Source organism: Pundamilia nyererei, unplaced genomic scaffold (genome assembly GCF_000239375.1).
Source record: "Pundamilia nyererei isolate P.nyererei 1_Seehausen unplaced genomic scaffold, PunNye1.0 scaffold00007, whole genome shotgun sequence".
Taxonomy (NCBI): domain Eukaryota; kingdom Metazoa; phylum Chordata; class Actinopteri; order Cichliformes; family Cichlidae; genus Pundamilia; species Pundamilia nyererei.
In genome coordinates, this window is record NW_005187408.1 from 1,668,573 (window position 1) to 1,682,414 (window position 13,842).

The 13,842-nt window shown below is 39.6% G+C and overlaps 2 protein-coding genes across 9 annotated transcripts in view; both read left to right on the forward strand.

The window, feature by feature from the left end:
• The window catches only part of relch (RAB11 binding and LisH domain, coiled-coil and HEAT repeat containing), a 37,569-nt gene extending 31,940 nt beyond the window's left edge, over positions 1 to 5,629 (forward strand). For all 7 annotated transcript variants that reach the window (XM_005722478.2, XM_005722479.2, XM_005722482.2 and 4 more), the window contains 3 exons: positions 902 to 990; positions 3,603 to 3,673; positions 4,773 to 5,629. In XM_005722478.2, coding sequence (XP_005722535.1) covers positions 902 to 990; positions 3,603 to 3,673; positions 4,773 to 4,893 — 281 coding nt within the window. In that variant the 3' untranslated portion in view covers positions 4,894 to 5,629. The remainder of the gene's footprint in view (positions 1 to 901; positions 991 to 3,602; positions 3,674 to 4,772) is intronic.
• Positions 5,630 to 9,594: 3,965 nt separating this feature from the next.
• Positions 9,595 to 13,842, forward strand: part of tnfrsf11a (tumor necrosis factor receptor superfamily, member 11a, NFKB activator) — a 12,641-nt gene continuing 8,393 nt past the window's right edge. Inside the window, exons 1-2 of one of the 2 annotated variants that reach the window (XM_013915273.1) lie at positions 9,595 to 9,646; positions 13,756 to 13,831. Coding sequence is in view for 1 of the 2 variants with exons in the window: in XM_005722486.2 (XP_005722543.1) it covers positions 9,927 to 10,001; positions 13,756 to 13,831 (151 nt within the window). In the remaining variant the exon portion in view is untranslated. Of the gene's footprint in view, positions 9,647 to 9,685; positions 10,002 to 13,755; positions 13,832 to 13,842 lie in introns of those variants that run through there. The other variant, XM_005722486.2, reaches the window with a different exon arrangement.

The following is a 13,842-nucleotide window of genomic DNA, read 5'->3' on the forward strand; positions in this document are numbered from 1 at the left end:
ACACACACACACACACACACACACACACACACACACGGCAGCTGTTGAGGTTCATTCCTGTGGATTTTTGTCAGGCTGTGATTTTATAGTGCAGTAGTGTCCAGGAGGTATAGCCCTGACCTCAGAGCCTCTACCTCCCACTGCACTTCTTTCTCCTGTAATCAGTGCGACAAGCTCTGAAAGTGTACATTTCCATCCCTAAAAATAAAGACGTGCTCACCGCTGGTCCCATATAGTTTCACTGGGTTTGATGGGTGGCAGAACACATGCAGTCTAGGATGAAGGAACATGGAGTAAGGTTTGTGTGAACCTATTTTCATTCTCAGATGGGTGGAGTGTGCCCTGTAGCTGTAAAGTAATGAAGTGACTTTCTCATGAATTTTTAATTGTAATTACCATTGATTTCATCAGCAGCAAAATATTTTAAATTGTCCTGAAGTAAACCCCTCCCATCTGGTGATTCCCGGAAACACTGTTATTGCTCAGTAGTATTACTAACTGTGTGACCTTGGAATCACCAGTTCTTTAGTTTACATGTCTATACAAGTAGCAACAAGAACAAGATAGTAAATTGTAAAAATCCTCCTATGTTATTATATCCCAATATTCATCCTTCCAGACTAAGTGCATTTTGCAACTTTTCTTTTTTTTAAAAAGCAAAAATCTTTCAAATTTGTTTACTGTATTAAGTTTAAAAGTTCAAATTGCATGTATTGTTTTAAGAAATAGATTGCATTTATTCTTTTTTTCCCTTTCTTTTCTGTTTTACTGTATTTGATCTAATTTAGTAGTTGTGATTTGTGGAGAACCAAGTAGTTTTAAAAGGACTTTAAACTGAACACTTGCATTTGAGTTTCTGATGGCTGCATTACTTCAGTTAAGCCCTTAACTTTCAGTCCAGTCATTTCCGAGGAGGTGATGGTCAACCATTTCCTGCCTGGTCTCAGGTGTCTGCGTGCTGACATGGAGCAACTCTCTCCAGAGCATGAGGTCAGGAGAAAACACAAAGACATGCTTGCACATTCATATAAGCCTGACTGATATATTGATATTGGCATTCATAACAACCAATAAGTTAAAATGAAAAAATTAAAGAAGACAGCCTTGAACTATGAATGTAGATGTAGCATAGCTTAGCCATTAGAGGAGTATACAGTGGTCCCTTGCTATAACGCAGTTCACCTTTGGAGGTGTCGCTGTTTCGCGTAATTTTTTACTTTTATTTTTTTGGTGCAATTTTGCATGTGTTTTTTTTGTTTTTTTTTTGTTGTTGTTGTTTTTTTTAGGTGCGCACTGTGTTCTGCTTTCTGATTGGCTGTAGACCATTGTCAATCAATCTTGTGCCCCATCTCTTGTCCAGTACAGAATGCATTCAGCTTGTCAAATTTGCATAAATCTTCGATTGCTAGCAGTGTGACTCTGAAGTGCTGTACTGTATGTTTGTAAGTTTTGTCCAACAAACACAAAAATGTCGATGAAACATTTTGCACCGCCATAGGCAAGAGAGAAAAGTGTGGAAATGTTCGAGCATGTCGGAGAAAAGTGTATGACGTGTGTAATGAGGGGTTTTACAGCCATAAAACATCATAACAATAAAAATCAAGTTAGCTACTCTGCGAATTTCACCTATCACCTGCTATTTTTAGAATGTAACTACCGCGATAAACGAGGGACCACTGTACTATAACGGAATTGTAACACCAGCAGGATTTCTTTACATTTGCTTGCTTGTAAAAATCTACAATCCCAGTGAGAGAGGGTGTATCATGGGGATGGTTATCGACTGTTATGCCGGGCTTTCTGCTTCAGGCTCTGTGTGTGATCACATAAAATCAAGTGCTCCTGTAAGTACAGCCTAGTCCAGTCAGACATCAGATGATGATGATTAAAAAAAAAGATTCAACATTGTTGCATTTTGATTAGATTAGTGGTTCAGAAAGTCCAGTAATCGGGTGGTCTGGCAAAGAGATCGGTAAAATAAACATTTTAATTTGAGTTCTCAGTGCTGCTGTTTATTTTAAATAAGACAGCAGCATATTAGTGCTCTGAAATTTTAAGTTCATTCATTTAAACATTAAAGGTAAATGTTCTGCAGCCAAATACAGCAGATGTGAAAGCTGCAGTTTAACTCTAGTCCTGTGTTCTAGTAGCTGCAGTTCCAGTAAACTATAAAAACACGTATAAATTTTCTTCATTATCAAACATACACATTCCAGCAACAATGTGATGCACAGTTTGTGCTGCTATAATTTGTACGGTGGCAGGGATTAACAGCTTGCACATAGAAAACATATACCCCAGCAGAGAATCTTTCCTACACTCCATGGTCTGTAATGCATGCTGTAAATACAAGAATCATTGAAAACATGGTCAACATAAACTCCTCCTGACCAGGTTATGTGTTCAGCAATAGTTACCATAGTGATTTAGCCAGTTAAATGGAAAGCAGCTTTCGTGTTACAGAAAACTCTGACTTCAAGCCCAGCGTTGCTTGGTAAACCATTAATCTTGCTTTTTTGTGATGATCAAACAAGATTGTTTTTAAGATGCATTGTGATGCAGGACTCGTAATTAACTACATGTAATAAATGTTAAGGAGATGTGAAGCCTGAAAGGAAAGACATATTGGCCTATGTGAAAGATTTACATAAACAAATAGTGGTGTCCGCCTTTAAAATTCTATATTGTTTGGGCTCTAAACTCTACACATCATATTCGTGCGTGCATACACATGTGTTTGCATGCTTTTATGTTCCTTTGGGGTTGCTAATTCAAACATGTGGACCTATCCGATGTGCTGACTGCTTGGGAATAAGTGAACAGCTGAAAGCTGTTTTTATTGATGAGCCACATCGTCTACCTTGTTTTGTTTTTTTGCTACTGATCTGTGATCTCGCACAAATAAGAAAAAAAAGACCGTCTTTCTCAGACACACTCATACACACACCTCTCATATATATTTGTGTCTTGGAATCTCACGCGATCCGTTTCATGTGAACATTTAGCCAAGGTGACTAATGATCAGCTGACTCTTTCATTCATAAGACATCGACTCTTGACTGTAAGCTGTGCATACCAGACTCTAACAGATAAAAAAGGTTTAACGCTGTGAAACATATGAACTCTAAAGGCCTTTATAGGACTAACCCAGCCCAAATAAATACACGAAAATAACAGGAACTAGTTTCAAAAATTTGACAAAATAATTTCCTTTTATTTGCGTCTGTGTTAATTTACTTCACTATTAAATAATTATTATGTTTCCATTTTGCAAGTTCCTCTGTTTTCTATCAATCTGTTGAATAGAAGCAGTCGTTTCTGTTGTTAGCCTGGCTTTGATTAAGCAAAAGACATGAAAGTTAATCCCATAACACAGCCAGTGAATGACAGCCAAGTCCTTTCAACACTCAAGACACACATAGAGAAATGTAGAAGACAAGACGCACTAAAAACCAGCATGCCAAAATAAAGTGGTTGGGATTGGTTGGGTAAAACACAGTGATGTGAATTAATGTAAAGGTAAAAATCACCTGAACAAAACGGAAACATGGAGAAACGTTTGGGGTTCTTTTTTTAGCTGAATCTGTTTCTTTCATTCGCAGGTGATTCTTAGCTCAATGATCAAAGAGTGTGAAATCAAGGTGGAAAACAGAGCGATGTCAGACCCACAAGGGTAAGGCTCAACGCACCCCCATTCATACCATTACTTTGCTCTGAAAGGAATGTCAAAATATGGGCTTTTATTGCATAAGACTCTGACAAATGAAGACAGAATGAAGTAGCGAAGGATCCTTACCACGTGGCGAGCGTGAAAGACAGAGCCCATATAGTGGGAGTTTTGGGTTTTTCTGTATCCCCCGTTACGAGTAGTTTTAAGTGTCAAAGCCACACGAAAGGAAGATTTTTGATCATGTGTATTTGGAGCTTATTAAAAAGAGGGGCGATAAAAAGTGTATGTTTGTGAGCATGTAGATGCAGGAAGTGTGTATAAGTCTGTGCGAGTAGATTGTGTAAAAGTGTGTTCCCCCGAGGTTACAGCCGTTAAAGTCTCTGCGCTCACGCTGAGAGATTTTTCTTACCTTTTCATTTTGTTCTGCCAAGTCTGGCTTCAACTTCTCTCCCCATAACTGGTAACATGGATTGTTACTTTTTAAGGAGATCTGACCTCTGAGAAAAGAGGTTTGGAAAGTTTTGTACATTTTTAAGCCCCATTTAATTTAATTTTACTGTAAAAACCATGTGATTCTGCGCTCAGTGAATTCTTTACCAAAATAATTATTGAAGTAGGATCGCCTAACATGGATCCAATTCCTTACCACTGAGATTACATATTAGAGTTTCTAACTCAAGTCTATGAAGTTGGATGTGATATTAAATGCTCATGAACTACAGGTGGTACACAAAAGCATGGACTAAAATGGTTCGCAGGTCATAAAGTGCTTTGAGTTGGTGTTATGTTTGTGCTGGTATTGAGCAATGCAGCTCTTTGGCACCAACTTGTTCTCTGTATCATTCTGAGTCCGAACAAACTCAAAAGAGGAACTTGAGGAGCCGTTAGACTATAAAAAATCAGGAGGGGCTGAATTGGCAAACAGTATTTCCTTTCTAAAGAAATGGAGTAGAGGGTGATGTGAGCTCAGACAGATTGCAGAGGGATTTTTGGCATAGTTTTGATTTTATTTTGATTTTAATACATTCATATCGAAAATGGCTAAAGTTCACTGCTGTGTCATGTCCACGTTCTAACGTTGTCTTTTGTTTTTTTTGCATAGCTCCATGTCAATTGCATCCAGTTTGGTGGGTGAGGATGCCAAGACCAAGTTTCTAAGTAAGATGGGTCAGCTGACTACCTCTGGCGCCATGCTGGCCAACGTCTTCCAGAGAAAAAAGTAATCCCAACACTGACCGATTCATCATCTCGAATAACTGACCAAACGCTGCACTCATTGGGAGCATTTCGTTTTACTGGGAGTAAACAAAAAAAAAAGCATATGTTCAGCTTCGAGCAGACGGAAGTCAAGTGTATAGTTGAGTTGATTTCGAGAAATTTTGCTTGAAGTTGTATTGATTTTAAAATCTGTGCAGCAGGACTACTTGTTAAACAGGGATGGTTTTCGCAGCGAAAGCTTCTGAGGTTTTCCTCTGCTCGTATTTTCCTCTCCTCAACTATTAATCACGACAGATGCATCATCAAGGACTAGGATTTTCTTTCATTAGTCAGTGTTAGAATTATCATGTCACAACAGAAAGAGAGGAGAGACGAGAAGAAACTCTACAGTATCGAGACTAACCCACAGCGATAACGAGGAACTCGTTACCTGGACATTTCCGGACTTGAAAGGTATCACTGAGTTTGTTTTAAGTTTTAGTGCAGTACTTCTTGTATCAGAAGAGCCTCACTCGTTTTTGAGAAGCAGAACTCTGAGCGCAGCCTGCGGGGGTTTCATTTACGATGTTAATGGGCGCCATTTTGGATCAAAAGGTTCGAAAGCAGTCTCATTAATTACACTGAAGGTCTGAACCACCAAAAGGCTGCGCGGATTATTTAGAATGCCTTGTACAGTGTCTCTGTACGGCTCTGAAGTATCGCCTACTTGAAACTATTAAAAAGAAAAGTGTCTTGCCTTTATTTCTTCAGTTTCTGGTTTTTGTTTTGATAGCTTCTATTTTATAACTTATTTATGTCTTAATGAAGAAAAACATACTTTATTCCAACTTCCAAAGAAATTTGCACTTCACTTTACTATTACGTTCTTTATTATCTATATTGCTTTTGTTTAATTCAGTCTTACACATGGAGATTATCACTATTTTTTTTTTTTTTTATCCATTATGGCAATGTGAAGTTGAAGAGAACACTGATCATAATTATTCCTTCTCTGTCTGTTGCATCTTGTCTCTCAGTGTTGCAGTGTCTCTGATAATTGTACTTTGTTTTTTTTTTCTAACGTGGGGATTTGGTTCTTTTTTTTTTTCTTTGTCGTTCGTTCAATTTGGACATGCTCTAAGAGAAACCGTAAATAAATGTATCATACACTGAACTGAAGAACACGGTACTCATTGTGTATATTTGAAATTCGTGTCTTGGTGTAATAAAAGATGGAGATCAGTTGTGTACTTAAATTTACTTCTGGAAGGTTCATTGAATGCCTGCATGTACCGGGACTTTTTTTTTGTCCGCCGCAGTGATTAAGGAGCTCTCACTGTGGCTCAAAGTGTCGGCAGGTGTTAGAAGGCTGTAAAACAAAGTCATTTAACAGGAGAAACGCACACCGCTCCTGCTCGTGTGCTTCAACTTCAAACGTTTCAAGTCTCCTATTGTCTCCTTAGTACAACAAACCAAAGTCCATCTTATGGGACATTCCCAACAACTTAACACCCCCCAAAAAACAGTAATAAAAGCCCAGATCTGCCATCTAGATTACACTATCTCTCAATCCCTGCATGTTTTGGAAAAATGACTTTGTAATGATATGGTCAACTTTGGCCTTAATCTATAAAAGAGCACGATTGAACTCAAAGGAGTGTGGGTTTCAAATGGGTTTTCGACAGCCCTGACTGGCCTGTAGTGGAGTCCAGTACATTGATTTGTGATTGCAAGATCTTATTTAGCGGTCGAACATAAAGCGAGTTGGCCAACACTCTGATAAAGAGCATTTGCATATTCAAGCTAATATTCAACCACCATCACTGATAACTCGCCAGGTGGATAAATAATTGTTACACACTGTTAAGGCATGGCATCGTGGCTTTGTGGGCGTGCCTGTTGTTCTACGTGTGTGGGTAAGTGCATGCTGTGGTATTTATAATTTGCATTCATAGTGAATAGTGTTGTCCAAACAACTCGTGTATCCAGACAGGTGTAGTCTTACACACAGCCGAGTATTTTCTGTTCATGAAAAATCTCCTGGTATTTGTAGGAATTGTCTGAGAGGAGCTCTTACTCACATTAGTGGTGACTCACGGATCACATCTGTTTCCAAAGGCAGATGAAGCGATGTAGACCCAGTCCTAAAACCACTGGAACACGATTGCTTTAGGTTTTAAAACTGACTTCCTTTTTTGCCCGTTGCACTTTTCACCGTTTTCAAGTGAGATTCCTCCAAAATCCTGGTTTCAAACAAGACTGGCTGTTTTGTTCTGTGGAACGTGTGTGTGTGTGTGTGTGTGTGTGTGTGTGTGTTACATTAAACAAAACCTTTCAGTGACTTATGTGAGTTTAAGGATGCATTTTTATTTTTTGTGCCGTCTAAAATAGTTGTGCTCGGTGAACTTTGACTTGTTATAAGTGATGCTAAGCAACGCAGCCCACATGCTTGCAGAACAGTCTGTGCTCTGACCCAGGTCATTAGAAGTATAATGCTTGTAAACCAGCGTGGTGTTTGCCTGCAAGCAGAGCTCCATTTTTATACATCAAAACAAGCCACAATGCAAGTGTTTTTGAAGTGGGGGGACTAACAAGGACTTCTGTGATAATAATGTAGTTTTGTTGTCGGGGTCAACCTAATGTGGATGTTTGATGCTTTAAAAGTCAAGTTTAGGCCTTTGATTGCTAAGAGCCCAATCTTAATTGCTACTGTAACAGCTGCAGAGGCCCTACCACAAAACAGCTTCTCTCAGCATGTTTCTTTCTCCATTTTTTTTGTTTGTTTGTAGACAATATGTGCTGTACATTCACATAGATAAATGAGTAATTTATGTTTCTTTTTAAAATTTTCTCAGTCATTTTCCCCCCTCTGGGTATTCTCTCTTCTTCTGTTTACTTCTCTTCTCTCCAGCCTTTGCCCTATTCATCCAAGGCATAAACATTTGATTTAATATTTGCATAACTGTCGTTGTGAGAACATGTTCTTTTTTTTTTCTCCAAAACATTTCCTTGCTAGACCTGCCAATGTAGGCTTGAACTGATCTGCCATGCAAATTCCCAGGAAAATAACAACTCCAGCTTTTTCTCATTCTTTCCTGGGCAAAGACAACTGCTGCAGTGTTTCCTGGAAGCAATCGCTACACTTTTGTTTTTGTAGAGAAGACACCATCATGGTTGTTCCAGGACCCACGCTCCAGGAACTATGTTGAGCGCAGCCTACTCATGTGTAGTGATGAATGGCTCCTGCAGGAAGCAAAGTGTACAGAAGTGACCACATGCTTTGACTCCTGCTCCAGTGTATGATATATGAATTCATCTCTGCCATGAGGTCATAGCTCATCCTGTCTGACCAATGATGTGGGAAGTATCATCTGACAACCTACAGTACTGTGCAAAACTACATTTTATTTCCAAGGAGACAGACTTTTGTTTAAAGTGGCATTGAGCAATAGTTTTCCTGGCTTTAGAATTCTCTGCTTTTTAATTTTTTTTATTTTTTACGCATTTTCAGTCGAGTCTTTTTATCGGACCATTTCAGAGGAATGTTTTTCTTTTCTCAACTTTGTTAAGCTACTTGAGACTGACCTATGAATCATTCGAGCATAAAAAAGTGCTAACTCTAGATATAACAAACTTAGCAAAGATCCAATTTTAAGATGCATCTTTATGCACTTTGTTACTAGCAGTCTGTTACAAAAAACACACTATTTGTGTTCTTTAGACAGAAAGACGCAGCTTAACAACCGCAAAACAGTATTTTTACATGTTCCCCAAACATGATTCCCCAAAATGATGAAACTGGAGAAGTGGAGATTATAAGAACAAGTAGCAGGGCAGCAGACGAACAGTATCTGAAAATCATTTTATTAAGACATGGGAAAAATATCCTGCAAAAATCAAATACAGGACCTGAGAGATACAGATGGGCCAAAATCGAATCAGACATGGTCTTAGTGAAAGGGTCAATGACAATAAGCGTTTTTTTTCATGAAGAGAAAAGTGGGGGGGAAGGCTGAAATGTGACAAAATATAAAAGAACTGGACTGGAAAGCAAAAGCAGATCTTATGGAGTGATGAACACAAACTTTAAACATCTGGTTGAAATAAATAGTGTCTTCAGCCATCTGTAAAGCACGGTGGAGGCTCTGTTATGATTTTGGGCTGCCTTTCATTTGGTGCTGTTGGGGATCTTGCCAAAACTGATGGACTTGAGTGCAGAAAAGTACTGTCACATTTTTATCCACCATGCTAAACCATGTGGAAGACATCCATTTGGCAATAGCGTCATTTTTCTGCATGATGGTGATCACAGACATACTGCCAATGCGGTTAACGTGCAGTTAAAGCATACCTCAGAGGAAAACACACAATAATGTCATGGATCATTGAAGCAGCAAAGAAACAAAAGGCAGCCAACATACAAAGAAGAGCTCTGAATGTCCTTCATGAAGCCTGGAGAACTAATCCGGGAGATTGCCTAAAGACGTCAGAAGAAGGCTTGTCTATGAGAGTTCAGGCTGTGTTGAAGAATAAAGCTGGTCATACCAAATATTGACTTTCGAGCTCGTTAGATTTCTACAAACTCTGTTTTTGCCGGCACTGAATGTAGATTTTGGTTTGCACATGTTTAAATAAATCTATCCACCTGAGAAATAAGGGGTGGTTCATAGTCGGGCGCAATAAATGTCACACACATAATTTCTCCGGCTTGATCGGGAGGGCTGAGATGGAGGCGTGGAACCGTTCTTTGCGTATGAACGTGGGAGGAGTCCACTCTCGGTAAGTCACTCATTTTTTACAAGCTGTTGCATTGCAGCTCCCTTCACTACGCGTGGGTGAAAAGCAGAAGGAAGATGAGAGGGCAGATGGGAACTGAAGCTGTCTAATCGGGAATGAAGGCGCGATGTCCTGTGAGATGTTTGGAGGTTCAACCACATTTACGCACTCAAGAAGAATTGATTTGCAGTGAGGACATTTAAAGAATCCGGGGATCGGATCTTTGTTTATTGGCTAATAAAGAAAAGTTTGCCTCAGAAGTCGTCCTTGTAAATCAGTAGAGATGAGATTAAACTTTTCTACAAGCTGGATTTTCCGCGGCTGGATTACGTGTGTCCTTGTCACCTTTTACGCACAGGTAAAACGCGTTTTCCCCACTATTAATGATAAACATTTACCCCATTAATTAGCTAAGAGGTTGATATCAAATGAGTTGACGGTCACCTTTGAAGCCTGTAGGTCTCTTGTTTACTGCTTCCCTTGGGTTATCGGGGTCCCTTTAAATGAGAAAGTTAATGCAAAAGTGCTGAGATTAACAGTTGTTCAGTTGTTTTAGGCAAAAGATATGTAACAGTAAACCCGAGTATGTGTCAACACACCAGGATTTGCATGAGCTGGTCAGATGAGGGACGAGGGAAATTTGGGGAACAGTGTTTTTTTTTACGCACAGACACTGACTAGAAACAGCTGTATTTGGGCCGAAGCCACTTCTCCCCTGCTCTGACCACAGAAAAGCCGCTGGCAACTGGACGTTCTTCTCCCTCCACCAAGTATTCTTTCCACGTCCAAGTTGCTCATCAGGAGCCTCATTGGGTCAGCCAGAGGCGAGGTTTAAAAAGGTGGTGCAGGGGCCACAGCAGGATCTCTATTTTGTATATCGCGACCAACTTTTACAAACATTTTTTTTGTGGTTTCCTTTTTTATCGTAGTTCGTAATATACCTAAGAAGCACATACTAAAAAAAACCCCTATTAAGTAGATTTACAGAGATTAAAAATGACCTAATGTCGCAGCTGATACACTGCCACAGTTAATTTGAAGGGGAGAGTGAATATAGTCGATGGCATGTTGTTGTCCACGCCGTTGTTTAGTCCAACCAGCTAACGCTGTCCAGGTGGAGAAGTTTATGAGATGTGGTTGAAGTGGTGGGACTGTTGGGCACCAGTGATCTATCATTGCTTGTGTGCCTGCATTACCGTAAGCCAGCATTGGCATAACTTTGACTGGAACGCACGCTCTTCTTTCCTGAGGTGTGTTGCAAGAGAAAATGCTTGTGGGGGCATTTTACTTGTCAATGCAGTGATCCAGGGAGGCAATTGCGCAAAAGAAATATATGGTTGTTCCTTTCCCCAAAAAGTCTATGAAATAAGTCAAAGTTTTACCAGCAGCAGTGGCAATAGAAAGCAAACACGTGATACAGACAGTTGTCTGGATAGGAGGGATGGAATATTTTTCAACTACGTTTTAAGGTGACATTGCAAACCCTTGGCTTTGGTTTGTTCTCACCATGGTCTTGCCATTACTGACTCACACTATTCCCAAAGAATTCCCCTTCTTTTTCTTGGTTTGCAACCACTTCATCCAATGCATTCCGAGTTCATTTCAAACTGTCTTTGTGACATTGAGCAATGCACAATTGCTTCAAGATGTTCAGAGCTTAAAAGTCAATATATCATGAAGAACTGTGCTTTGTTGGGTTTATTGCTCGCCTGCCCACAAACAAGGCTCCTGAACTTTTTATTTGCCAGATTTTCAAGTCAGTCATGCATTCATCCCTGCTTGTATGCACTCGTGTTGTCCTGTTATCTATTAGCAACATCTTGCTGCCTCTTCCCTGACTTTTTTCATTGAATATTTGACCAGTAATTATTTACCTCTTCAAGTTCCATCCATCAAGTACCAGATCAGATTTATGACTACCTCCGGTTTAAAAAGCAGTGCACTGCCTATGAGCTCCGGATCAGGTTTCATTAAAGCAATTAGCACATATTCTTTTAACTTTTTGCAGCACCTGCTCTTCCTTGATTTTTGGGTTGTGTTTCTATTATATGCATTTTTTTTTTTCTATTCACACATCATTGACTGTCAACAATTTCCACCAATTTAACAGCCGTTCTTTGTGGGGGGTTTTTCTTCTGTTACTTGTAAATGAATTTTTAAGACAACTTAGTCCCTTCTTTTTTCTGTTTTGAAGAGTTATAATCAAAGGGATGAGATATCAGGTCTTGATTTATGCAGGTGGCATTAAGGGGATTTGCTTTTATGGCTGTTAAGAAACAAACTAATCACAGGTGCAAACATTATACAAAGATCCAGTTGTTGTGCAATATGCTTTTACAGCATCTTATCGTGAACCAGTAAAACCCCTAGAGGCCTATGAGGTGCAGTGTGCTTCTCTTGGCTTTGAGCCTGTTGCTGCTGTGGCCGTTATGCAAATTCCCTTGTCCGCTGAAAGCTTATGGAATGCGCTCTGCATTTGATAGGGTCACACACGGCGGTGAATGTTTCTGTAAGTTAAACAAAACAGCTCGGAAACCAGCTAGGGGGCAGTTGTGACATGTCGCTGAAGGGCTGGAACTCTTAATACCTCTTTGTTCTTAAGCTTCACCAAGTCCTGCCCGCTCTGTCCATCCATATACTTTCCACTTCCCTACATCTTCTTTTTCAAGCAATTCTATAACTTCATATCTGAGTACATGCAGCACATCAAGTTAGCTCTGAGGTCGGATGTGCTATGTTTACCATTATGTTAACCTATAATCATATAGGGTGGGTCACTTGTTTTTCTTTTGCATCCATTATATATTTAGTGAATCAAAACACATTGTTTCACGTAACTCAGACCCAATGTTTAGATGTGGCGGTAACAAAAACACAATTCCCGGCATTCCTTTGGCTTCCTGTGCGCTCTGGTCCAGCTGTGCATATTAAAAGCCATATCTACCTATCTATACTCAAGCCTTTTAATAGCATGGGAATCTTTTCTACTTCTGTCACTTCTGTCTCCTGCAGCATATGGTGTCCATTAGTGCTGCGGTCTGCGCTATGAGCACTGTGTATGATTATCCCTCTGGTTAGATTATAAAACAAAGATTGGCTGATGTGTGAGTCTGAGTGGAGGTAATTAAAAGCTTGAGAGTGTTCATGCTGCGCTGTCGTGGTCTGAAGTTGGAAAGACTGACACAGTCTAATCAGAGGTGTGAGAAAGAAGACAGGGGAGGATGAGAAGGGTGTGAAAACAGTGAGTCCAGTATTGTATACTTGAACTGCTGGGGTAAGCTCAGGGATTTTTCCATTAAAAATCAAATGAACAAAAAGAGATTGTGAATATGCTTCCCAAAGGAAAACTTCGGGGAAGCTTTTCTGAACCTCTGCAACACCAGCAATTCAATTACAGTACAAATTACAGTATTTAGTAGTAAGGAAGATGAAGCTTAGACTGAATGGCAAAATGTTGGCAGTCAATTCAAGGTCAGAGTCAAAGCAGGCCTATAGGTTTTATTTTTCTACATTTATATATAGACACTGTGGTTTTGGCATCATTTCTGTTATAACAGCCAAACTGTCTAATTCAGCAGTGTGGCCAGGACTTCTCCAGCCCTTAATTTAGAGCGGCTGGAAGGTCAGTACAGTAAGTAACCTTTTCAATAAAGCGTTTATTGTTTGTGAAGAGATGCAAAGATGTTTCATAGTTTGTTTCCATGCTTTCTAACGAGAGCTGTGTTTAGCTGCGTGACATCAGGAAACTTTGCATAGTGGTTTTTTAGAGCAGAAGGCCTTTAGAAATCTAGTGTAACAACTGCACAAGATTTGTTTTTTGGTTTTTTTATTTTACAGCACAGCACTGATGGCTGGGAAAATATTTGCAAGTGATTAATTATTCAAAGTCAGCCAGAATGGATATTCTATAACTCCTGTTACTTCCCTGTTGTGTACTTGTGGACTTTGTTTTTCCTGGTCTGGAGGCTTCAGAGCTGCGCTCAGGTGTTCTGAGAGCATGGAAAGAATTTCTGGGCACGTCTTGAAAATGTTTTTACCATCCTGGTCCTGACTCAAACATTATACCTCTTACTAACTGTTACAAACTAATCTTTTGTCTTCATTAATTACAGAACGCAGATTCCAGACCTCAATGTAAAGAAACACAATACCCAAAAGACTCCAAATGCTGCAACAAGTGTCAACCAGGTAACACACAC